We start from the raw sequence: 26,604 nt of genomic DNA, 5'->3' as shown, positions 1-26,604 counted from the left end.
ACACACTCACTGGTGTCAGTGGCAATAAGGGACACCGTTCAGATTTGTTATTGACACTTCCTCGGCTTCATTTACTTGGACAAATAACATTCAAGAAGATAAATGGTGCGATTTCAGATGTTTAAACGGAACGTGTTGTCCTCGTAACTTTGAAGCGCAGCGGGAAAGATAGACTCCTGCCTTCCTGAACGCGTAGGTCGCAACCTTTGATTCCCTGGGACGAGGAAAGACGCCGTCGTTTATTTAGACACGACTTTGCGATATATGTACGTGCACGACTCTTTTGGCTTCTGAACAGGTCTTTTATTTAGTTCCAGTGAATTTTGATGATGTGCCAGTAGCGTTGGGTTACGGCAGGTAGAGGCAAGCTTGATCAGGATTGTCTAAGTTGGATCTTCTCAGTTTGATGTCTGCCGTGATTTGCCGCAATGGCAAGCGGAGCACGACAGAGATTAGAAACCCGGGTGAGAAGGTTGGAGTCGATGATCAAGGACCAGCGGTCACCGCTGAATCTGGAGAGTTTGCTGGTAAGGTTTTGACTTGTCACGTTTTGAGATAGTATACGAACGTTTTTGTTAAACTAGAGGACATGTAATTTAACACAAACTCTGCTGAAAATAGCTATAGAAATAATCATATTTTGAATCCTGGATTTAATGGTTATAAAATAAATTGTATTGGTTTAAAACGGAAATCGTTTCCCCTTATTCAAAATCTTCATATTGCCCTTGTGGCCATCATGGTTGTGATCTTTAAAGTGACAGTCCCCCCCCCCCCAAAAAAAATCGTATAATTTACTCATCCTCTGGTCATTTAAAACTTGTATGACTTTCTTTCTTCCGCAAAGCACACAATAAGATATTTTGAAGAATGTTGTTAACTGGCCCCCGTTCACTTGAATTGATTTGTGTCCATAGTCCATACAATATAAGTGAATGGGGGTAAGCGCTGGTCGGTGAACAACTTTCTTCAAAATATGTTCTTTTGTGTAATGCTGAAGGAAATACGTCATCAAGGTTTGAGATGTAAAGGGTGAATAAATGATGACAGAAATGTCATTTTTTAAAATAAGTAATCATTAATTCCTTAAATAATAAGATTTCTCAGGTTCATTTATTTTAATAATCTTAACAAAACATGCTTGATATTTAAAGGTCCTAAAAACAAACAGGTGGTACTGTGCAAAACAAAAGCACATTAGTTGTTGATCATTTAAACAAATTAGTAGATGTTTGTTGCTGAGGATTATGATGTTTTTATATCTTATCATTTATCTGTGTTTTGTGAACACACCCTCCTTTTTGATTAACCTGTTGCTACCCAAAATACAGCATGTCGTGTGTGTGTGCATTTGTGTATTGTCCCAACCCAAAGCCTTAGTCTTCACTAGTTATGAGTACACTCCATTGGAGGACAGAACTCGTCTTAAGGAATTCTAGAGATGTCATTTCGCTTGATTGGTTAAGGGTGAAATGTGAGGACCCGTCGAGCAAGCCTTACCAGGTGAAAGTGAATACAATTTGCTCTGAATGTTCCCATTTCGACTTTCAGTCAATGAATGAAGTCACTTGCTGTATTACCCAGTGTCCCCCTCTGCAAAAAAATACTCATTCCAGAAGGGCACTTCATATTTTAACAAGATTGAAATTTGGCACTCCCTGTGCTCTCCAGATGTGACACAGCAATATTCTTAAAATAGTCCAAAACGTATACCTATTATTACTTAGTCATTTTGCAGATGCTTTTATTCAAAGCAACTTAAATACACTTATTATAGGAATGGTGCACCTAGAACATCCCGGGTTAAGTGCTTTGCTTAGCGCCCAGTCGGAAAAGTTCATAACTTTTTTGTTGTTGGGTTTTAACAGCATCGTTTAGCTCTCAGATCTTTTACTTCTATACAATAAACTGTTATAGTTCAACACCATTATATAATCAAAATGGGAGATTTACGTAACCTTTAAAGCCATGCTACTATAGTCTTAAAAGTTGATAACATATTTCCTTTTTGTTTCTACCTTGGAACATGGAGATACAGTATATAATTCCTAGACGCGCCATTGCACGCTGGATCGTTCGTCAATGCCGGCGCCATATTGGTCTGGGCAAAAGCCAACTATAAACACTTACTACTGGATGGTGGAGTTGCGGTTTTCTGCATATAAACACAACAACAGTTTAATTTCTCAACTAATTCCAATACTTTATTATTTATACGTAGAGGACAGAAGCGTTATGGCTCCAGTTAAAGATGGTTAGACTTGAAAAATGATTGTCATACGTAACTGTTAAAACCCAAGCTTGTCAAGGATTCATTCAGGCTTAATAATAGGCCCTGGTAGTTTCACTTTCGATTTCTCCATATATCAAGCAAAACAAGTAACTGTACATATCAAAACAATACTAACAGTGCGACCCTCCCAAGATGGCGCAGAAGCCGGAGGAACTGCAACATAAAACGCAGACAGTGACGTCAGCTTCACATTCTCTATACAGTTATTAAGTACCTAGGGACATGACACATTTGTACTCTATGTATATCGTTAACCATTGAAATGTGTTAAGAAATGTAAACGTGAATTTGCTTTCAATGCTGAAAAAGCTCAGCTCTCCCATTCACTTCTATGAGTTTAGTGGGCTTTTGCCCTACCTAATATGGCGGCGCCGTTGACATATCACAGCAGTGGAGCCTAGGTCTAGGTATTTATTATGTCTATGCCTGGGACAATTGACGAAAACCTGTTCTGTTTTACTGTGTAGACTTTTGCATTTTGCTTAAACTTGACACATGCTTACCACCTGATGCACTTTGAAATCTCGGGTGGAAAATTAAGTTGTTGCATTGCGGCCTTAACTGTTCCTCTGATGGAGAATGATAGCCATCTATGAACAAATGTTGGAGGGACTGTGTAGTGTATTTTTGGTGAGTGTGTGTGCGTCATGGGAGGCCCAGGAAAGACCTGACTTAATCCCAGCAGTTTCATTCCACTGCAGGTTCATATAGACTCACTCATCACTTCAACTGCATAGCCATGCATTCTAAGTTAACTCTTAGTAACAGGGTTGAACGTATTCCTCATTGTAGCTTATGATCTGTTCCACCTTAAATCGGTGGATTACATCCTTTCTCTCATTTTCATCCAATGCCGTCACTACTGTTTTTAAGTGTGTAAATTCAGTTTTAATGCACGTTCATATTGAATCTCATGACTAATGATCTTTTTCAGAGTCACAATATTGGATACAGAAACGTATTGTCCGCTCTGTTGTTACCCCCAGGGAAATGTCATACAGGAAGGTTAGGTCACATCCTTCAATTGAGGAGAGAAATAGGTGGCTCCGGTCCACTAAGGAGTCATTACTTCCTCGAGAAGTAAACCATATTGTCGTCTCACTCTCTGTACAAGAAAAACAGGATTCTTTCCTTGTTGATTGTATTGTGTACGTTTTTGTGCCCACATGAGAGATATGTGTTATAGAAGAACCTCTTGTGTGTTACGTGTACACCTATTAGTCAGATTAAAGGGTTTAATAATAAGGATTCTTGTTCTTGTGACCCCTTTGGCAAATCAGCACGGTATTGAGAGAAATTTATTTCTGTTGTCACACTGGATAGCGTAAATGGGTGACGTTTTTGACGAATATGAAAAATTGCAGCATTATTAAGCACATCACACAAGACCCATGAAATCTTAAATATTTTTGTACAATCTCCCTTCTGGGAGAATGGACTAAAATAATAATGAATCATCCAGCACAACAGGTTTTTATTTAATCGGATGCTCACAAGACGAGACTGTCCCTCCCCCGTTACCAACTTGTCTTGGGTCATCGGGTGATCCTTTTTGGGATTAGTTATCCATCTTGTTTCATCTTCAGCACAACACTCATATTAACTTTCCTGTAGTGTCTTTAAGTGTAAATGGAGGTTGGGATGGGCGGAGGGAAGTTTCTGGGTGGGGAATGTTAGGGGGATGGGTTCATTCGTGTGGGGGCAGCTGGTTTTTGACTTATTATTAGATCTGCTGTGTCACTGTGTTTAACAAAGTAGAGATGTATAGACACTTCCAAATTGATTAAGTTTTGGTTCAACATCATTTACTTCCTCAAGGCATTGATCTGAGAGTACATGTACATTCTTTGAGACAACTTCTAAATGAGAGCTACAGTATAAAGTCTTAAGAGAATTAATCTCACTTTTGGCTTATATCTGATGTTAAAAGATATACAAAGCGTCTGTCAGAGTGAGCTTTAGTCCTGGCATTAAATGAGAGTTATTAAATCTTTCTCAAGAGTGAGAGGTATTTATTGTTTGTTTGCCAAGAGATTAACCAGCGTAGCAACAGGTATCAGATATTGGTATTATAGGTCACTGTATATATTTTTTATGTTTTCTCTCTTCCCCTTTTCAGGATTCAATAACTGCTCTCGCTCTTGATCTGAATCATCCTGCTCTGAGAAAGAACAAAAACATAGATGCCTTCTTAAACAGATGTGAGTGTGTCAGAAAACTGTTACTGTGTACCAGAAATATGAGACCGTTTGACATTGTACTTGTCTGTGATGATTTCTGTGAATAAACACATGTGACTTAAAGGGACAGTCCACCTAAAAATTTAAATGCTGTCATAAATGACTCATCCTCAAGTTGTTCCAGACATGAATACATTTCTTTTTTTGGTTGAACACAAAGTAAGAAATTTGGAAAAATGTTTGCGAATTACATTTCTGGGGCACCATTGACTGCCACAGTAGAAATGAAATATGTTTGTTTGTTCTGTTAAACACAAAAAGAAGATATTAGAATAATTTAGAAAAACAAGAAGGTTCTGGGGCACCTTTGACTTCCCCAGAAATCTCAGTTGCTTACATTCTTCTAAATATCATTCGGTATGTTTAACAAAACAAAGAAATGTATACAGCTTTGGAACAACTTGAGGATGAGTAATTCATGATCGAATTTTCACTTTTGGATGGAGTAAAATCCCTTTAAAGGGATACTTCACCCAAAAATGAACATTCTGTTCTCATTTACTCACCTTCCAGTTGTTACAAATCTGTATACATTTGGTAGTCAATGGGGGGCAAGATCGGTTTGGTTATAAGCATTCTTCCAAATATCTTTCTCCGTGTTCATCAGAACGATTAAATGTATACAGATTTGGAACAACTCGAAGGTGAGTAATTGATGACATAATTTTCATTTTTAGGTGAAGTATCCCTTAATGCAGTTTATAGTTACATAACTTGATATTTTCATGACATGCTTTCTAATTTTAATTGAAAGATTAATTCACATTAATGCAATAACGCTTGTTTGTCATATTCATGCATTTGTTTAATATCTGTATGCGCTGTTGATGCACTCTAGATGAAAAGGCTGTTGGCGGCATCAGGGAGTTACAGGTGAGGCTGGATGATTTTGACAGAGTCAAGCTGATCGGTCGAGGAGCCTTTGGCGCTGTTCAGCTGGTGAGTATGTATATGGAGATAAATGTATTTGTAGTTCAGGTGAACCCTACGTTGTGAGCACCACAAACTTTTACCCAAACTTTTACCCATGAGGAAAACAAGAAGGTTTTTCATGAGGGTTGTGTTTGGGGGCTGGGTGATGAAAGAGAATATACATTTTATACAGCATAAGTCATTATGTCCATGTAAAGTCCTCATGAAACATGCGACCCGACATGTGTGAGCATGTGCTATCTGTTTGTCCTCTGATGAAGCCTATTGTCTGTGTGTAAATGCCTTTGAGGCTAGTACGCACATGTTCTGTCTGCTCTAACTTACATGGAACTGCGCAGAGCCTGAGGCTTTGGTGTTTTTTTAACCAAATAAAACAAAGAGTCAGTTAAGTAGTTTAAGCTGTGATAAACCGTTACTAATACTATCTCACAGATGCACAGCTTGGCTTTGAAAAATGTGCTTTTGTACGTAAGGGAAGTACTTTTATTTTTTTTTGGCCAATATTAAACTATCTCAGGTTTTCTATGATCAATTTCAAACTGATAAGCACAGAGATGCTGAGGGTGAGGAGGAATATTGCGGTAAATATGTAAAAGAGATTTGCAAATTCAGTATTTGCATTTCCTCATGCTCATCGATCACACACTCTAAAGATCTTGTTGTATCTAAAGGAATAGTTCAACCCATGCGGTAATTCTGTCATAGTTTACTCACAAAAGAAGATATTTTGAAAAATATTGTAAAAAAAACGTTGGTGGGACAACGTCCCAAACGTTGGTCCCCATTGACTTGCAATGGTTTATGTCCATGCAATAGAAGTCAAAACGGTTTTTGGTTACCAACATTCTTCAAAATATATTCTTTCGTGTTTTGCAGAAGACAGAAAGTCATACAGGTTTAAAATGACAAAAGGTTGACTAAATGATGACAAGATTTTCATTTTGGGAAGCTTTTGGGAAAAGCAAAATTTCTGTTTACAGCTTTTTTAAAGTTAATCTTCAGTAAACAGCAGTTTAATATTTTTTGAATCATATATATTGTTGAATGCTTTTTGTAAATTGTTACATATATATGTTGTTGTAGCTGCTGGAGAACTGATGTATAATTCATTTATTGCGTATTATTATAAGTGTAGTCACTGGAAAAATCGTGTTTAGTACATTGTACTGTATATCCAACACCCTTGTTGTAAGCCATTATTCCTCATGACAATGGGGAACATTTAACATTCTGCTCCGGGCTATAGTAATGACTGATATGGATGTCTATGATGCTCATGTTCCTAGGTACGACATAAGGGGTCTCAGCAGGTGTATGCCATGAAGCAGCTCAGCAAGTTTGAGATGGTCAAACGTTCAGACTCCGCCTTCTTCTGGGAGGAGCGTGACATAATGGCTTTCTCCAGAAGTCCGTGGATAGTGCAGGTAGGACTTCGATGAGCCTTTTTCACGGACACTAGGGGGCACACTCGGTTCAGTCATAGTTGTGGAAATCTATTTCCGGCAGTATGTACACAAGTGCTATAGGAAAGACAGACAGCAGAATCATTCTAAAGCAAAATATTAAACTTATGGTGTTTCTGGAGATGTATATTGAAAATAAAACTTCAAATGGTGTTTGGAAAGAAACAGCCCGGGTTAAAAATTGTGTACTAAATCTATGATTTTGAATTATGCTATTAAAATTGTTTTGTACAACAATAATTTTTTTAACCAGTTGTACTAAAGAGTTTAAGATAACAAAAATCTTAATTTCAATTTGACAGAACTGTCATATAAATATAAACTTGATATTCACCTAGTTTTCTCTTTCCACCCAGCTGTGTTGTGCATTTCAAGATGAGAAGTACCTCTATCTGGTGATGGAGTTCATGCCCGGTGGAGATCTGGTGACTCTGACCAGTAACTATGACATCCCGGAGGAGTGGGCTCGCTTCTACACTGCAGAACTGGTGCTTGCACTGGACGCTATTCATTCTCTGGGCTTCATCCACAGAGACATCAAACCAGACAACATGCTGCTAGATCGCAACGGACACCTCAAACTCGCTGACTTTGGAACATGCATGAAGATGGACTCGGTGTGTCTGGGGCTTTGTGTCTGTGATAAGTGTGTTTGTGTCTAAACATGAATTTGGGATAAATAGAGGAAATAGAGTAAGAACTATTACATCTGAATTATTACATTATAGTATGGTAGTATATTCTTATATTGGCATGTAGTATCATAAGACCCAAATTTCACATCACTTTTATTAGTGAGGTATATGCTTTTAATATATAACACTTTTTTAAATTATAACACTTTGTGTGTTGATGGGGATGCAACCTTAGAAATTCCTCAAAACTTTCACAATTATGATAACTGCCATCTTGTGGAGAGATGATAAAGTGCAGCTTGTTGTCATTATAATTTTGTTTACTGTATATGTTTATATTTATGTATGTATCTACATGTTAGTCTGGTATGGTCCGCTGTGACACTGCTGTTGGGACTCCTGATTACATTTCACCCGAAGTTCTGATGTCACAAGGAGGGACTGGTTACTATGGCCGTGAGTGTGACTGGTGGTCGGTGGGCGTTGTCATCTACGAGCTGCTAGTTGGTGAGAAGCACTATAACTTTTGCATCCTCTCACTGTTCTCCCTCTGTCTTCTCCTTCCAATTGATTTTTTTTTCTGCACATGAGCACAGGTGACACACCCTTTTATGCCGAGTCCCTGGTGGGCACGTATGGAAAGATCATGGACCACAAAAACCGCCTAACCTTCCCAGATGACATTGAAATGTCAAAGAATGCCGAAGACCTCATACGAGCTTTTTTGACTGACAGGTGACCAAGAGACACAAATATACACATTTATCACAAAAACACATTCATTTCTTTCCAGTTATTAATTTGTGCCCACACAAACTTTTTATCTCTGCCTCTCAGTTTCTCCCCCCTCTCACATTTGGGCATTCCTGATCATATATCTGGAAAGGGTATTTCTGTTTGTTCTTCCATTGCAAGCAAAACACATACAAACAGCCCTCCCGTTGCATTCTGGCTGCTGGAATGTCCCACACGTGGCAGTCAAAAACTGCGCCCCTCTAAATCCACATGATAGGAATGGGAGGGGAACAAGTATTCTGTATTTTTGGGTCTTTCCGTTTGTGTGTGTGTGTGTCACTGATGTTCCTAAAACTCAACCCTGCTGTTTTCTGTCAGCCACTCACTGTTGGAAGTTTCACTCACATACACACTTAGTGGATTAGTCACCGCAGTTGTGGTGCTCTGTTTGTTTTTGGCTTCGCTGACCAGTGTTTTATTATGTTCAGGGAGGTGAGGCTTGGTCGGACTCGAGTGGATGAGATAAAATGTCATCCCTTCTTCAAGAACGACCAGTGGACCTTCGACACCATACGAGACAGTAAGAGACTGAGTGTGACTGGTCTGTTTGCTGTTTGTCAAATTTATCCATGTATTGTTCACTAATATTATCTGAATATTGAGAGATGTGTTGGATGATGGTGAATGTGTATCTATAGCATGAGACTTGCGTTGCTTCTTTCTTGTCAAGCATTCAGAGGGTGCACATTCTTGGATTTTCTAAACTATTTGTTATGGGTTCTAGCCCGTGTATGTCAATGTTTACTTTCGTAAATAACCTTTTTTTCAACTTGTGTAACGCCTATAGTTCATTGTTGTCTATGGTACACCTTGCAAGGTTGTTTAATGCCACATTTTTTGTGGTTTTCAACAGTTCTTTATCTCATGCTTGTGCAATGCAGTGGTCTGTGCTTCATGGTGCTGTGGAGTTTCTTTGTGCTGTGATTGGCTGTGTTTTGCTATAATGTGTTTTGTTTTGAAATCTGATGTTTTCTTCTGTCGCTGTTTCCATGTTGTTTTGCTACAATGCATGCTTTGCACTGTGTTTTATTTTGTATATTGTACTGCGTTTGTGCTCTCTGCTGTGTTGATGTTGTGATTCACAGACAAGCCTTAAAGGGACAGTTCAGCCAAAAACTCAAATTTTCAGTTTATTTACTCACCCCCAGGCCATCCGAGATGTAGGTGATATATTTTCTTGAGTAGAACCATAAAGAAGATTGTTTGGTAAATCCGCAGCCCTCTCTGCTTCATATAATGGGAGTCTATGGGGTCCACCTGTCTGAGAGTTTCTAAAGCACATAATTCCAAAAAGCTGCTCCTGGTAACATGTTGGTGTTTAGTGAAGAAAATCGTTTGATATTTTCATAAAACTGACCGTCATTTTTAAGAAAATTAGCCATAATGTGCAGCCTCTGCACACAATCTTCTTCTGTAGTATTTGGTGGAGGATGGCAGACCAGGCTCTGGCACGTTTAGCGCCACCTGCAGAAAGGGAGTCTTGAGATTGTACAGCATGGCTAATATTATAAAAAATGACGTTCAAATTTATAAAAATATCGAGCTAATCACTTCACGCAACATCAACATGTCGCCAGGAGCCGCTTTTTGGAATTTTGTGCTTAGGGAACTCTTATACAAGAGTATTAGACTCCCATTATATGAAGCAGAGAGGGCTGCAGATTTACCAAACAATTTTCTGTATGGTTCTACTGGAGAAAAAATGTCACCTACATCTCGGGTGACCTGAGGGTGAGTAAATAAACGTCAAATTTTGGCTGAACTACCCCTTTAAGGCTTAAAATATGTGCTGTTGTTTTCTCTTAAAATGCACACCCCGACACCCGTAATGGTTTTACTAAAGCATTTTATAAATCATAGTCCTGGCTTAAGCCAAGCCTTGTCTGTAAAATCCAGGCCTATTTGTTTTAACTTGCTAAATAATACGAAAAGCAATGCGATTATGCTTAAAGTTTGTTTAATTATTTAATTAAATATTGAAATATATTTTTATAACCAACACTATATTTCTAGGCAAATGAAGCATCACATTTTTCTTGGAAGACGTAAAACTGTAAAAAAAAAATTTTTGATTAAAACCATTCAGCTATGGCAAACCCTTGTGATATACATATTGCAATACATTTACATTTATGCATTTGGCAGACGCTTTTATCCAAAGCGACTTACATCGAATTGTATTATACATTTGTTCCTGACTATGTGCAATCCCCTGGGATCGAACCCATGACCTTGAACTTTTGCGATATCTCAGTTGTGATGTATTTTGCAGCCCTGCTATATTGTACTGTATCGTTTGTTCTGCGGTTTGTCGGGATATTTTTCTCTGCTGTGTGTGTAGTGTATGGAGCATTGCACTCCAGTTGGTTTAAGTAAGGGTGGAACCCAGCATGTGGCCCGCACACTGCTACTAATGACAGAAAATCCACAAAACCACATACTGATCTTCTCATCTTGTGAGCCTTCACTCGCATATTTTTTACTGCCTTTATATCTTGCTTGCTTGCCACCACAGTGGCCTGTGATTAGTGGTGGTGCTATCAAGGAGCATTCTGGGAATCTGAACAGAAACCGTTAAATGCGAGTCCCTTTATGGTATGGGGTGGCCATATGGTAACATATCATTTTCTCTCGCTTGCAGTTTAGAAAGAAAACTACAAATTTTGTTTGCACTTTGCAGATATAAATGTTGCCGTATGACGACTCACCACAGTGGAATTGCAGTAATGCATGTCCTCATATGGAGTTTTTAGAAGATTTGGTGATATCAAGTTAATTTTGGCTCATGTCAACGTTGTTGCGCTCACATTAGAACATTGCGGTAGAGCACTGCATACTGATAAATAGTGCTGTTACATAGAGCTGTCAAACGATTCATATTGATTAATCACATCCAGAATAAAAGTTTTTGATACATAATATATGTCTGTGTACTGTACATATAATTATTTTTATTTGAAAACACCAAAACATACATACATGGATGGTATTAATCGTGATAAATTGATTGACAGCCCTAATGTTAAATGTATAGCTGAAATGTTTTGGATAAAACGATCTTCGAAATGCATAAATGTATTTCTCTTAAAATCTTATGTCAGTGGACTGTTTTTTCTGGGTGTGAAGGTTTGCTTTGAATGTAGCCCGTCCCCTTTAGATGTCTAACATTCTCTCAGTGTGTCTGCTCTACAGCTAGAGAGGGTTTTGGATGTGTAGGTGATCATGAGTGGGTGGGTGCACAGTGGGTAGTGAGTAAGCAATAGCCAGCTTGGCAAGTAGCTCACACCACTCCTACTCTAGTACACTGTGTGCTTTGTATGCTACACACACTGAGTCTTTCAGACTGACTCTCTCTCTCTCCACATACACACTAACTCAAACACAAATTCAGCTCATATCTATACAATTTTCTCTCTCTCTCTCTCTCTCTCTCTCACTCTCTCAGCCATGGCTCCAGTGGTGCCAGAGCTGAGCAGTGATATTGACACCAGTAACTTCGATGATGATATAAAGGATGATCCACTAAGCATCGAGACCTTCCCTCCTCCACGTGCTTTTGCGGGAAATCAGCTACCTTTTGTGGGCTTCACCTACTTCAGCGAGGACCAGTAAGTGTGAATTCTCTATATTTTGTGTGCGTTTACTTTGAGATGGACATTGGGGGCCGAAACTGGCATGTTGCATAATATTGCAATTATTTGCAACGTTTGTCAAAGAAACACCAATCCGCAATACGTGATACTGTTTTGGAAAGGGCTGTTACACCTTTTGGCTGATTCATTTTCATTATTTTTCCCGGATTTGGAATATATTTTTTAGACATTTATATAGATTGTTGTTAAAAAGAGCCATTTCTAGCTGATGTGCTATTTGAAAACAACTTAATAAACCCTAACATATTTCCAACTTATTATGATTTTACTCATTACATGGACTGGATATCAAACGGTTTCCCTGACTGTGAGAATGATTCCCATTGTAAATTTATTCTAAGCTAGAAATAAAATAACATTTGAAATAAATGAGATAAGGAAAGGCATTCAATTCAGACACCACAACACTGTTGGAGTCTACACAATTATGTTGTTAGACACAAACACACACTCATACACACGAACAGTTAAGAACTATAAAAATACAGCAAGTCTGTGTGTGGACTGATAGATGTGAGCAGGATGTTCAGTATTATTGCTCATTGGAGAGTATGGCTATGGTAACTGTGAATGCTGCATTTGTTCCATCACAATTCCGTCCTTTTTCCCCTCCTGCTTTCCCTGTTTCCTCTTCGCTCTCTCAGTTTCTCCAGTGTGGCTGAGTGAAGCCACATGTGCTGCTGGCACAGCTAAAGATTCGCTCTGTGATCTGTGCTTTGATTTTTCATATTGAATTGATTTTTTACAGCGTCTAACATTAATGAGTGAAAAAGAAGAGTGCTGACTGAGTGGAGCATTTAACGTAATGCTTTCTCCCTCTCTGTTTTAGGTTGTTTAACCACAAACTAAACGGTCCAGAGGAGGATTCTGGGATCTCTGTTGATAGTTTGATCAAGAAGGAGAATGGTTTAAACCAGTCAGAGGTGTGTGTGTTTTGTGATAACAGGGGCACGCTAACGTCCTCTAATATGGTTTAGTTTTATTTGGCTCCGCAAAAGTCGACTCGCCCAAAACCAAATACTTTTTCAACCAACTGTTAACTTGTCACAAAACCTTAAAATGTGCTAAATCTTTATTTGAGGATATATTCAACTTGAAAAAATATTCATACATAAAGTAAAATTTGTATCGGTGTGGATGTATAAGATTATACACAATTCTCTATAATATACGGTAAAGAGAAGTGAGCACTTCTTATCCTATGGTAGATGTCTGTTTGTTGCTTAATATATTTGTTTCTCCACATTCCTTAGATTTCTGCCACATAAGACATCAATTTTTTAATTGTTCCATATGTTTTGTGTCCATTTCTTTAGTCCACTGATATACATAGGAAGCATCTTAAGTTGGAGGAAAAAATCAAACATGAAATACAAGCAAAGGAGGAACTGGAAATTAAATGCAGGTATAAAGTCATAATTGTTAAACATACAAAAAAACAAACAAACAAACAAACGAACGAATGTATAAGTTTCAGTTGGTGGATCATTTGTATGTCGTATGTATTAAACTCTGTTGTATCTTAACAGAACAACAAATCAGCGACTGGAGAAGTTGTCTAAAGAGCTTGAAGAAGAGGTACCCACATTTATAAAATCATCTAATAATAACATTTTATTTAATCTTTATTTAAGTGTTATTTTTAGACTCTCCTTTTTACGGTTTCAATGTTATATTGTACTTTACTATGGGCTGTATCCGTACCTATTTTGCACTTTCTGTAGTGTTGTGGTTATTATGTTTGCCTGTGAAGGCCCTTGTCCTGTGGAGCTGTATAATTTTCTGTTTGGTTTAATATGTTTTAAAACCCTCTCATTGGTTCTGTCTTGTTATAGGTGAATGCGAGACAAATCGCAGAAGATTCTCTAAGGGCTTTGGAGAGAGAGAAAGCTTTGCTGAACCACCAGCGCTCTGAGAGTGTAAGAAAAGCCGGACTTGAGACGGACAGAAAGCGTGTTCTTGAGAATGAGGGTAAGGACAGCGACCAAAACCATACTCAACACTGAATGTACTGTAGATTTGTTTAAACAATGACCGCATTAAATGTCACACAAGTCTTCTAGATCTCATCAATTTGAACCTCTCACATTCCCCCAACATACAGTATTAGTTCTGCTGTGTTCTTCTAAATGTTTGTCATATCTGTCGCCTGTAGTGAATAGCCTGAAAGAGCAGCTAGCCGAGCTGAAGAAGAAGAACCAGAACTCTCAACTCTCCACAGAGAAGAACATTCACTTAGAGAGACAGGTGGGTCTCTTCCACACACTTGACCAAATATTTAACCACAGGAAAAAAAAAATGCCATGACGCAACATTTTACATAATATTAAAGAGCTATAAATGTGTTATTAAAGGGATGCTTCACCCCAAAATGAAAATTCTGTCATCATTTACTCATCCTCCGATATTAGGCATATTTATTTCTCTACTATGGCAGTAAATGGTGGGTGAGATCTGACATTCTTTCAAATTTCTTCCTGTGCGTTCAGCAAAACAAATAAATCTATACAGGTTTGGAACAATCTAAGGGTGAGTAAATGATGACCGAATTTTCATTTTGGGGTGAAGTTTCCCTTTAAATTACAAATAAAAGAATGTATTTTGTAAATCGGCTTCTCCAATAAATATGTTTTTTTTTAAGAATTTGTGAATAATTCAACCGAAAAACAACTAGGTTGCTGATCTTTAATGGGAAATATTGATGCGCGAGTTGAATTCATGTACCTAACATGTATTGCTGAGTAAAGCAGATTTAATAATTTCATTATACTATTTCCAGTTGGAGGAGGTGAATGCTAAGCTGAAGGCCGAGGAGGAAGAATCCGACAGGCGGAAGAAGGCCCAGAGCGAAGCTCTTAAACAGTCCCAGCAGCTGGAGGTCTCCCTCAGAGAGCTTCAGGAGCGTCTGGCCCAGCTGGAGAGCGGCAGGCTGAGTCTGGAGCAGGAGAAACTCTCCCTGCAAACCTCACTGGAGGTGGAGAAGCGAGAGAGAAGTGTCGGCTCTGAAACCATCAATGACTTACAGGGTGAGTGCATTTGGTGGCAAAAACAAAAGTCATTGTAAGTGAATAAACATCTACCAAGCTCCTTAGAAGGAGATTGTGAATCTTAGGGATCACACTTGTGTGTGTGGGAATGAGAGGGTGAAAGCAAATGTTTGTGTGTGAGTGAGTAGCGGTCAGGTTCATGCTTAGACACACTGGGCTCTTGTCTGTCGGGTCGTGTTGTTTTGTTGGGGTGGAGCTGCCCGCAGAGAGTAAACATGAATAGAGAGTTATTTAAAGCTCAGGGGCAGGTAGCTGACGTTATGTCGCTGGATGGGAGAAATGAGCATATGCAATCTCTTTTCTGTGTCGCATTTTTAATTCTGTCTACTGAAAAATATTTTATGGTGCATATTTTGATTCTACAAATTGAAGGAGTTAATTTTTAATTAAACTAATAGGGTTGAAATCATTATTGATCTTTAAACTTGAATTCTTTACCCTTGACATGCTTTTGTCCTGATCTGGTCTCTCTCTTCCTGTCTCGCAGGTCGTATATCTGGGCTTGAGGAGGCGTTAAAGCACATAAAAAACTCTCTTTCAAAGGCTGAAACCGATAAAAGACAGTTACAGGAGGACTTTACTGCCCTGGAAAAGGTGTGTGTGTGTTAACAAGTGACCGAATTGTTTACTTTCTCAGCACGCGGGTGTGTGGGTGGGTCTATTTTTGTGAAACCCCATCGTCATTTTCACTTAACCTATAGGAGAAGAGCAAGCAGGAGATCGATCTCACCTTCAAACTCAAAGCCGTTCAGCAAAGTCTGGAGCAGGAGGAGGTGGAACATAAAGCCGCGAAAGCCAGATTGGCCGACAACAACAAGATCAGCCAATCCATCGAGGAGGCCAAGTCTGAGGCCCTTAAAGGTGCCAAGTTTTGCACGATTCTTCCAAAAAATGTGCCCTTAAGGACAATACCATGTTTCTGTCTCTGAACAAAATCATGATGTCACAATATTCCTTCATTTCAAAATGTTCTCACTGTCTGTTCTAGCTGAGTGAGTAAATCTTTCCGAAATTCGTAGTAGAAACTTGTGGATTTTTCTGACACAAGTGCTTGAGATGGAATCGGTGACTGTGTGTGTTTGTGACAGATATGGAACGTAAGCTGCTAGAGGAACGATCGGCAAAGCAACTATTGGAAAGCAGACTCATGCAGTTGGAGAAAGAGAACTCTGTGTTAGACTGTGATTACAAACAAGCCAAACATGAACTCCAGGAGCTCCGCTCTTTCAAAGAGAAACTCACCGAGGAGGTACACCTGTGACCTGTCTGTCTGTAGATGTCTGTCTGACTGCATTTTAGCATTTGGATGAATGGAATTAAACCGTGTTTACACTAGAATCAAATTTGTCTGTCTTTAGCAATATCTGTCAAGCTTGCGTTGTAGTGACTGTTGCATTTGGAGAGATCTAATAAGATTTGTGTGCTTGTGTCAGGTGGAGGTGTTGACTGTACGGGCACAGCAGGAGACTCAGAAGAAGAATTTGTGTCAGGCTGATCTTAAGGTTCAGAGACAGGAGATCAGCACCCTGCGTTCCTCTGAGAAACAGCTCAAACAGGAAGTCAACCATCAGCTGGAGCTCAAACTCAGTCTGGAGAAACACAACCAGGAGCTGCGCAGGTGAGCGTCTCAATGATATAATAAACATCATAAAAGTATTAAGGACACAGACGGATTCTGAATTGGGTTGTTGGTGTTTGTAATTCAGGGAGAAAGAAGAAGCTGACATACAACTGAAAGAGCTTAAGGATCAGTTGGAATCGGAGCAATACTTTACAGTATGTTGCTAGGTTTTAGCATGTTTGTGAACAAATCTGTGGAGGGATGTGTTTGTTTTGATGTTCTTTGTTTGCCTTATTTTAGAAACTGTACAAGACTCAGATTCGAGAGGTGAAAGATGAGTGCGATGAAAGGACTAAACTCTACAGAGATGCTCAGCAGAGATTAGAGGAGCTACTGGAGGAGAGGTGTGTGTCTGTTTGTGTGGTCCTGGTAAACACTAGATACAGATTCGCAATAAAAACTCTGATTTTGGCTTATAGCACATTTTAGTCAGAGTGCCCCCTAGTGGCATTGATCGTGAACGCCGTTTTTGAGAAATAACATTCAAATGCAGACAGAACATCTTGAAATAACTACATAAAAATGAATATAATAATACACAATTTGAATATGTTGATCTGTACAGTGCTGATTACATACACATTGGTTTGTGTGTTTTTTCTATAGGGACTCATTAGCAACAAAGATGGAGGAGAGTCTGACAAAGGCCGACTCTGAAGCGCTGGCACGATCCATCGCTGAGGAACAATACTCAGATCTGGAAAAAGAGAAGATCATGAAGGAGCTTGAGATCAAAGACATGATCGCCAGACATCGACAGGACCTCAGTGAGAAGGACAATACCATCAGTTCGGTAAGGGAGAAAGACAGAGACCGTGAAGCATTACTATAAAAATGAATATGTTTTCATGAGCTTTTCTTTATGTTATTTAAGCTGGAGGAGTCGAATCGTACACTCACATTGGATGTTGCCAACCTGGCCAGTGAGAAAGAGGAGCTTAACAATCAGCTTAAACATCTACAGCAATGTGAGTAGATCGCTTGGAGAAAGCGAATATTCAATTTACGTGAACCTATGTATGAGTGACGTTATACGTTTGTTTGCAGTGCTGGAGAAGGCCAAGGAAGAAGAGAGAGAGATGAAATCTGTGAAGTTGTCTTTTGAGAAGCAGATACAGGCTGAGAAAACCCTCAAGATTCAGGTGTGACCATTATAAATGTGTCATTGATTGGTTAAAATATATTTTTTGAGAACATTTACGCATTTTGACCTGCCCGACACTAACCCAATGGCAGCGGGTGGGGAGGGGGCTATTGGTTTGACTGATCAATAACTGATGGGGCTTTTCTGGAATCCTTTTGGAAACAATCGTTATTTTTGCTGTTTCATTTCGTGACACAGGTGGCATGAAATTTGACTTCTACTGTTAACTTATTGGGATTAAAAAGGTATATTGACTCTACAGTATATAAATGTGCGAGGTAAATTTGAATATCAGCTTTCTGTGTTTTAGGCTATAAACAAGCTGGCAGAGGTGATGAAGAAGACGGGCGGCGGCGACAAGCATAGGCAAAATCACGATACCGACATCCGCAGGAAGGAGAAAGAGAACAGACAGCTGCAGTCACAACTGCGCGCAGAGAAAGACAAACTCAACAAGTCCATCTTCAAATACCAAAGAGAACTCAATGATATGCAGGCAGTAAGTGACCAACAGAAATATAACCAGAAGATTTGTAATTGGTTATTAATACCAAAATATAGAAATGCAAGTTTTGACAAAGTAATACATTTTAACTGGAAGCATTTTTTATGTTTTAGATGATAGCGGAGGATTCTCAGGTGCGGCTGGAGTTGCAGATGACTCTGGACAGTAAAGACAGTGACATCGAACGCCTGCGCAGTCAGCTGACATCTCTCAGCATCCATTCTCTAGACACCACCAGCATCAGCAGCACAGGAAATGACATGGATGCCGATGACGGTTATCCAGGTATTTTGAAATTTTGGGAGCTAGCAGACACAAAATCTAAAATGATTTCCAACAAATAAGGTCATTTTTATGAAAATTCAAGTCACTCTTCTCAAATAAGGCAAGTGAATGGGGACTGGAGTTGCCAAGTTTCAAAGTTATGAAGAAAAAACCCCATAAAAATATAAGTATTAAAAAAGTTGTCTAAAGTATGCACTATATCTAGTTATTATGTTTGTGTATAAAATAACATAGATGAAAAAAAAAAGGAGTGATTAAACAAACTTTATATTTACAGTATATATACACATACATATAAACATGTCGGTCTAAAGTCTGAAAACCAGTCTTACTGTAAACCCCCCAAACTTAAAACACACTCACACTCCTTTCTTCTCTTTTAAATTTGCTTTATTCGGCTTTTACTCTTTTGTTCCTTTCTGTCTAATTACTATTCATTGTTCATTTCTTCTTCTTAATAATTGTTTTCCACTCCCCCCTCACACACCACTGTGATCCTCTAGTGCGCATCACACACTCACACACACAGGAGTCAATGTCCTTCACTTACCAGCGAAGCTCCAAGTCAGTGTGTATTGATACCCGGCCATGCCGGATCACTCCCATGTTCCCCTCCGACTCTGAGGAAGATGAGGATGAGGAGGGCGAGTGGGGGTCAAGACCCGCCATTACATATGAGAGACCCACTGAACAAAAGCCTGCAGGTGACCCTGCATGGAAACAAATCACCACGCACGGTCTCATTCAGTGTGGAGTTGCATGGACGTGTTTGAAAACAGTGAGCTAAAGTATGCGGTACTGAATGTTCTGATGGGACTAGGACTGCCAGAAATAGAGTACAGCAGAAATGACGTATCTTTTAACATGCAAACCCTGGAAGCTAGTTAGCCTCCTGTTCAATTGTGCCAAAGTCTAAGGGTTTTATTAAATGGGTTTCTGGTAAATTTCCTAAAATAACGTCTGCGGTTGACGTTTATTCTATGACATTAAACAAACAACCCGCTCATTATTTTAGCTTTATTTGGAGACGTCATCGTACATATAAATCTCACAAATAATTAGTGGTGGGCATAGATTAATTTTTTTAATCTAGATTAATCTAGATTAAAATGGCTCATTTGAATTCTGCCGAAGGCATTCAGAATATGTGTGCTACCCAAATAATGACTAAAAGTAAGTCTTTGAGAACGGGTTTCTCAAGCCAGGTGGCGCATTAGACCAGGGGCTCATCTCCTGTTTCCAAAATGCATCACAAACTGCTTGAGAAAGCTGTTCTACTATGATAATTGGTGATGAAAATTAAATTATGTTCAATAAGATGAACTTGTGTTTACTTCCGCATTAGCTAAGGGATGATTTGCGTTTAGGTGGTACTTGCGACTGGAAGAGCTCCTACAGTACATTTACATTTAGTCATTTAGCAGACGCTTTTATCGAAAGCGACTTACAAAGAGTGAGGGAGCAACAAGCGATATGTCATACAGGAGCCATAATACATTAGATCTCAATACAAAGTTACTGGTTTCAACTAAAGCTAGACCACTACCTGTTGAGAGAAATTGTTTTTTTTAAACCAATTCCGCATTGCACAAGGTGCAAACAACCTTAGTCTTGTCGATGTTTCCATTGGGAAGCTTCTTAAAAATTAATATTCCCTGAAGCAAACCCGGCGGCTTCATAGCTGCATCCATGTTAGCACGTCACGTTTGATGCGGTAATTTCACAGTAACGTTATGTTGTGTTCAGACCAAACGCGAATGGCGTGTCAAGCGCGAGTGATTCATATGTTAATGCAAAGAGCCAATAGACCTACTTGCGGCGCGAATCGCGCGAATGAAGCCCTGGTTATGAGATGATGAGGCTGCTTCTGCTTCCGCGAATGACGCGAATCACGCGAGTTGAAAAATCTCGTTCTCGCCCCGTACAGTGCAGTTAAGCTGGTATACATCTGCGCTAAAATATCAAGCTGAAAGTCATCATAGCTTGCGTAGTATAGACCCAGCTCCCAACCCAACTTTGAGAATAGATTAACGGCGACATTTTTTTTATCGCGCGATAAGAGTCTCACTTTAACGCCGTTAACGGCCCACCACTACAAATAATGCAACATGTGCCCACATCTTTAAAAACGTGGATGGGGATTCATTCACAGAGTGTATTCTTACCAGGGAACACAATTTTTTTTTTTAAGTTTTAAAAAGTTGTCGGAGGCTAGGTGGTGGTGACGTAGATATCGAGCGCCGCCACCCGTAGTGTAGTCTGATTATAGCCTCTTGTTAGCTTTTTACCTCTGGTGACTGTTTTTAGGCTTTAAAAGTAACAATTGTTGTGTTGATTTGTAAAGATTATCTGGATAGACAAAACGTGTAAACGTCATAAACCTTTGTCAATCACAGAGTTTATGTTTTCCCATCTTTCAAAAATCAATGGGAAAATGCATAGGCTTTGGGTCAAGGGAACCAGTGCGCACTAACTTCCAAGTTAGCCTACAAAAATACTTCATCCCTGCAGTACTCTATACTATTTGGGGACTGTAGAAAGCTCATGAGTGATTTCCAACCAACATACTTTAAAAGATTTGGATTGTTTTGTTAAATCAGTATAACTGTCAAAGCATGTAAAGGATTAAAAACATAATAAAAAAATTACATTAACTCATTTACCCTTAATATTTAAAAAAAGTCAAAGAAAGGTTGGGAAACACTGTATTATGTTTTGAAACATGGCCACAGTCTTTCTAGCTTGGTGTGATGCTCACAGGATTTGACATCTTTTTGCTCACTAGTGAATGTCTAACACTACTAGTAGGGCAAGTTGACTGCTGGAGACTTCCTGTTCTTTAAAGCCAAAAGTGCTTGATGATGTGCAAGATTGATGCTGACTGACGTGCTTGGTCACATTCAAACATCTTATTTTATTGCTCTTTTTTAACACTCTTCTGTTTTGATAGGTACCACAGATGCTAGTCTAGAGGGATGGCTCTCAATGCCCACCAAGAACACTAAAAGATTTGGATGGGAAAGAAAGGTAAACTGTTAAACATGCAAGTTCACATGTCGCATCAATGAAGACTCTGTGATCATTTGTGCTTGTCTCTGTGTGAATTCCAGTATGTGGTTGTAAGCAGCAAAAAGATCCTGTTTTATGATTCGGAGCAGAACAGAGAACAATCCTGCCCCTTCATGATTCTGGACATAGAGTGAGTTTGATGCTTTAACCGATATGCTTTAAGGGATAGTTCACCCAAAAATAGTAAGATGTTTGGGAGAATGCTTGTAACCAAACATTTTATTGGACTCCATTGACTACCATAGTAGGAAAAATGTATTTATATATTTTTTGTTCTATTGATTACAAAATAATATATTTTAAAGAATGTAGGACAGCAAAGAGGGTCCAATAACTGCTTGGTTACAAGCATCAGTCGAAATATCGTTTTCCATGTTCACCAAACAAAGTAATGTATACAGATTTGGAACAACGAGAGTAATTCATGATAGAATTTTCATTTTTTGGTGAACTATACCTTTAAGGTGGTTTATGCTGATTTAGATGGTGTACTAGAATTGACATGTGGTTTAAAACAACAATTTAAGTGTTTTGTATTATTACAAAACGGTAAACATGGTCGCCGTCAACAGCTGGAGGTCTAGTTCTCCTGCACAGTCTGTTCCCTGTAAAGCACTTTAGGTTGTAAGTCACATTGAACATCGGACAACTTAATGATCTGTTGATAAATTATTGCACTTACAAACCATTAAATGGTCCATTAAATTTAATGCTGTTTTTTTCCTTCTTAGCAAACTGTTCCACGTCAGACCCGTCACCCAGACGGATGTTTATCGCGCCGATCCCAGAGAAATCCCACGGATATTTCAGGTAGTGTGCTGAATTTGTTCTTTAATTGAAAATATTGCAATTTAGCATGCTTCGCAATCAACTCCCCATCTTTCTTCCGCTACAGATACTATACGCCAATGAAGGCGAGAGCAAAAAAGAGGAGGTTGCTATGGAACACTTATCAGCGGCGGATAGGTCTTCGTACATCCCACACAAAGGTCACGAGTTCGTCGTCACCCTTTATCACTTCCCATCTAGCTGTGAAGCGTGTGCGAGACCTCTGTGGAACGTTTTCAAACCTCCACCTGCCTTGGAGTGCAGACGCTGCCGGGTCAAGTGCCACAAAGACCACATAGACCATAAGGAGGAAGTGATCGCGCCCTGTAAAGGTGAGGAAGTCACGTTTACATTGTATTCAAATGAGCTTTTCCTTGTTATGTATATGGACAAAATGTCTATAAAGGAGTAACCTGTTTTCTTTTCCAGTGAACTATGACATGTCCACAGCAAAGGAGCTACTGCTGCTGGCCAACTCAACAGAGGAGCAGAAGAAATGGGTCAGCCGCTTGCTCAAGCGGGTCCCGCGTAAATCCCTCGCCCACAACGCGAGCATAGCCATAGCCTCTCCGTCCTCTGAGGGGTCTCCACCTATGCTGTCCCCCCAACTATCTCCTTGCCTATCCCCAAGACCTTCTCCTCACATCTCCCCCCATTGCTCTCCAAGGCTTTCCCACAGAGGAGCAGTCAAAGTGCATTCCACCCGACAGCCGCCGTCACCAAAGAGCAGGTGATCACATGAAAGGAATCACATGAATTTCTGGGGTTCGTTAGGTCTTTTACAGTGACCTGAATTTATAATTCACATATTCTTCATAGACAAAGGCCATTTTTATCATTCAAAAGCTCCCGATTTTTTCACACGTACACCTCTCTTCTCACTTGTACTCCTCTAGTAAATGTTTGTATTGCAGAATTGCTACTGATGTTGGTTCATATAATTAATTACTTGTTTTTATTTAATTCCTTTATTCCTTTAATAAAGGTAAATGTAGATGCTTTCAATCTGTCAGATACAGTATATGCCTTGATTTTAGATTTGACTGTAGAGTTGTGCAGGTCTTCAAAGCTTTCTTTATGCTGCTAACCTTTTATAGCCCTGGCCCAATGATCCGTATCATTCTTCATTGACCTGTTCACCTCTGACCTTTCACCTTCCCCCCTTGTGCATATGTGTGGACAGTAAGTACACCACATTACTCCCCATCGACCAGATTTCGTGCTTGTCTCTGCAGCCTTAAAACAACCACTTTAAATATTTGCTTTGTTGTTCTCGGTGGAGTAATAATATGCGTCTGAACAAAAACCCTGCATGTCACTGTTATGAAAATGCATTCTAATAATGCAATGTCTCTTTAAACGCTAACCTTTACAACTAGATTTTTCACCTGGCATCAAATGAGATGTCAAACTTTTCCATTGAGGAAGAATACAGATGAACAGAGTCATTTCATAGTTTATAAGAATTCCATTTGTGTAATACACGATTTATTAAAAATAAAGCAATTACAGTTACGGTTATCAGTTAAACAGCAACACTCCCTTCACTTTCACTTTTGCGGTTTTTAGAGTTCAAAGTAAAGCTACAACTTTGAAAGCCCTTGATCTTTTTACCTGAGCCCAAATGACTCCTCTTGTTTCAGATTGCTTGAGTTGGGTCTGAAGGACTGGGGTTGGTCTCTTGATGTTGAAATGGATGATGACGATTTATTAGACTTCTGAGGCATTGAAAGCGTGTGGGGGTAACCACAGTGGTGCCTTAGCATGGTTTTGTGTATGTTCATATTTCGGCTTAAGAGAATAGTTCCCCCAAATAGGAAAATTTACTCGCTCTCATGCTATGACTTCTCTTTAGTGGAACACTTAATAATGTTGAGTTTCATTGGTTCTTGCATGTGACAGCTAGTCACGAGACTCACAAGATCAAATGAGATTTAACATTATCGTAGAAGATATTATTAGGGCCGTCAAGCGATTAATCAAGATTTATTGGATCCAGAAACAAAGTTTGTGTTTACATAATACATGTCTGCGTACTGTACATATACATTTTGTATCAATAAACACATACATGTATATATTTTATTAAGAAAAATATAAAAAATAATAAACATTTATATATAGTTTAACTTATCGGTGAATATAAATAAATCAAACTATTTCCCAAGTATATATCAAAGTCTAAAAGTCAAAGTCTGATTTATTGTCAATTCTGCCACATGTACACTACATACATATAGAGGATTGAAATTGTGTTACTCTTAGATGGTGCATACAAATGTCAGCCATTGAGGAGGAATACAGATGGACAGAGACGCTTTCAAAACCACCTGTCATTTCATTCATTTCATAGTTTAGAAGAATTCTGTTTGTATAATACTCTTCTAAAAAATAAAGCCATTACAGTTACGGTTATCAGTAAAACTCCAATAGTACCTTGCCTTCACTTTCACTTTATCAGTTTTTAGAGCTCAAAATAAAGCCACAACTATGAAAGCCCTTGATCTTTTCACCTGAGCCCAAATGACTGCTCTTGTTTCAGATTCAAAATATGTATATATATGAAAAATACAGATTATTATGTAAAATACAACTATTACAAGCAGGGATATGTTAAAAGAGAAAAAGAAGATGGGTAATGGCAGATGAAACCGGTGAAATATACGTCAGTGCATATGTGAGGCAGTCCAAAGAGCTTATTATTCTGGATAAAATTTATATTTTATATTTTAAATACGTCTATGTGTATGTTTGTGTGTTTATAAATACAAAATGAATATGGGATTAATCACGCAAAAAAAATAATTATTAAACAGAAGAAAGCAAGTCATATCTGGGATGGTATGAGGAAGAGTAAACTAAGAGAGAAGTTTTATATTTGAGTGAACTATTCCTTTACAAGAAGTTTATGCATGCTGTTAAAAGTATGCTCGTGTTTTGTTTCCACTTTAGAGTACTAAAACTAGAATGAGTTTAGTTGGTTGTTTTTTGATGGACTGATAGAAGTGAGTTTGTACACATGTGCATGTTTGGCTGTGTTTAAGACCACCAGCTTTGTTTGAAGGAATGGAACGTGTGTTACGGTGTGAAATCAAAAAATATTTGTTGTGTGATGTCTGCTTTTGATTGTGTTAAATATAGAATCAACCACACGCAATATATTGTGGTCACCAAATAAAAAATGTCATCACATGCTAGCGAACAGTGACCTCAACACCCATTCTCTGTTTTACTTCAATTCCAGTTAACCTTGATGGAGTCCGGATAGGTGATAATCCATCTGGGAACATTGACAGGACAGAAGAAAATGACATACTGGCAAATGGCAGCGCAAGTGCCAAACTCCAAGTATAAATGAGTGAGGGGCCTAATGTTTAATACTGCAAAGCCATATATCACCGTAAGGATGTAGTTTTAATTTTAAATCATGAGAGTGTTTAATGCCTTCCTAGTAAACCATTTTGAAATTTAGAGGTTAATTTGGTCACTTTACAAGAGTGTCAGGGAGTGTGTTTTTGTGCTTGTGTGTGTGTTTGTAAGGGAATTTTACGATACTCTGAATTTGTATTATCAAAAATTATATATTTTTAAAGAACTAGCATATGTAGTGAAACATATTATATTTACATCAAAGTATACTTTTGCGCAAATGTTTGTTCAGCAGAGCCTTTAGAAAGTTTTTTTTACAAGAACGATCTGCTCTAAGGATTAAGGAAAACAGATTCATGCAGTTCATATTTGAGCATTTTATGCGGTCACCAAAATAAGATTTTGATTAGTTTGCATATAGCAATCATGGTTTGTATGTTATTTAGGAATGAAATATACCGATTATTGCCACTGACAAACTGTTGAGACATCATTGTGAAATTGTAAATAAAAAAACGCTTGAAAAACGCTTTGTGTGCTGCATAGTTTTTGTTTGAATTAACAGGTATCAAGCATCTAAAGTTTTATTTCATTCTCATTTTTTATAGGAACATGTAATTTCTAGTCCAAGATTCAATAAAAAATATAAATGTATTTATAATTTATTAGCATGTCCACAAAAAAAGAAAGAGCTGTGAATGATTCACAAGAATTGATTAGTAAA

General features: G+C 38.6%; 1 protein-coding gene across 3 annotated transcripts; it reads left to right on the top strand.

Moving 5' to 3' along the window:
* The first annotated feature begins 18 nt into the window (after positions 1–18).
* Positions 19–26,408, top strand: LOC130433915 (rho-associated protein kinase 2-like). Of its 3 annotated transcripts, XM_056763712.1 has the most exons (33): positions 24–527; positions 4,413–4,494; positions 5,372–5,472; positions 6,753–6,890; positions 7,286–7,546; positions 7,927–8,071; positions 8,161–8,299; positions 8,788–8,879; positions 11,805–11,967; positions 12,842–12,935; positions 13,329–13,417; positions 13,542–13,590; positions 13,848–13,983; positions 14,168–14,259; positions 14,792–15,038; positions 15,547–15,653; positions 15,761–15,920; positions 16,148–16,308; positions 16,493–16,677; positions 16,766–16,835; positions 16,921–17,024; positions 17,287–17,473; positions 17,555–17,648; positions 17,728–17,822; positions 18,135–18,323; positions 18,443–18,614; positions 21,565–21,641; positions 21,725–21,813; positions 22,415–22,493; positions 22,579–22,843; positions 22,941–23,241; positions 24,155–24,253; positions 25,756–26,408. In XM_056763712.1, the coding sequence occupies exons 1-32, from the start codon at positions 429–431 to the stop codon at positions 24,231–24,233; spliced, it is 4,341 nt and encodes a 1,446-aa protein (XP_056619690.1). In that variant the 5' UTR covers positions 24–428; the 3' UTR covers positions 24,234–24,253; positions 25,756–26,408. The 3 variants fall into 3 exon arrangements, with proteins under 3 accessions (XP_056619692.1, XP_056619690.1, XP_056619691.1); XM_056763713.1 differs by lacking the exon at positions 24,155–24,253 and having other exon boundaries at positions 25–527; XM_056763714.1 differs by lacking the exons at positions 21,565–21,641; positions 21,725–21,813; positions 22,415–22,493; ... (2 more) ...; positions 24,155–24,253; positions 25,756–26,408 and adding an exon at positions 19,118–19,660 and having other exon boundaries at positions 19–527.
* The last annotated feature ends 196 nt before the right edge of the window (positions 26,409–26,604 follow it).

Source organism: Triplophysa dalaica, chromosome 13 (genome assembly GCF_015846415.1).
Source record: "Triplophysa dalaica isolate WHDGS20190420 chromosome 13, ASM1584641v1, whole genome shotgun sequence".
NCBI lineage: Eukaryota > Metazoa > Chordata > Actinopteri > Cypriniformes > Nemacheilidae > Triplophysa > Triplophysa dalaica.
This window is presented reverse-complemented; position numbering and strand designations above follow the sequence as displayed.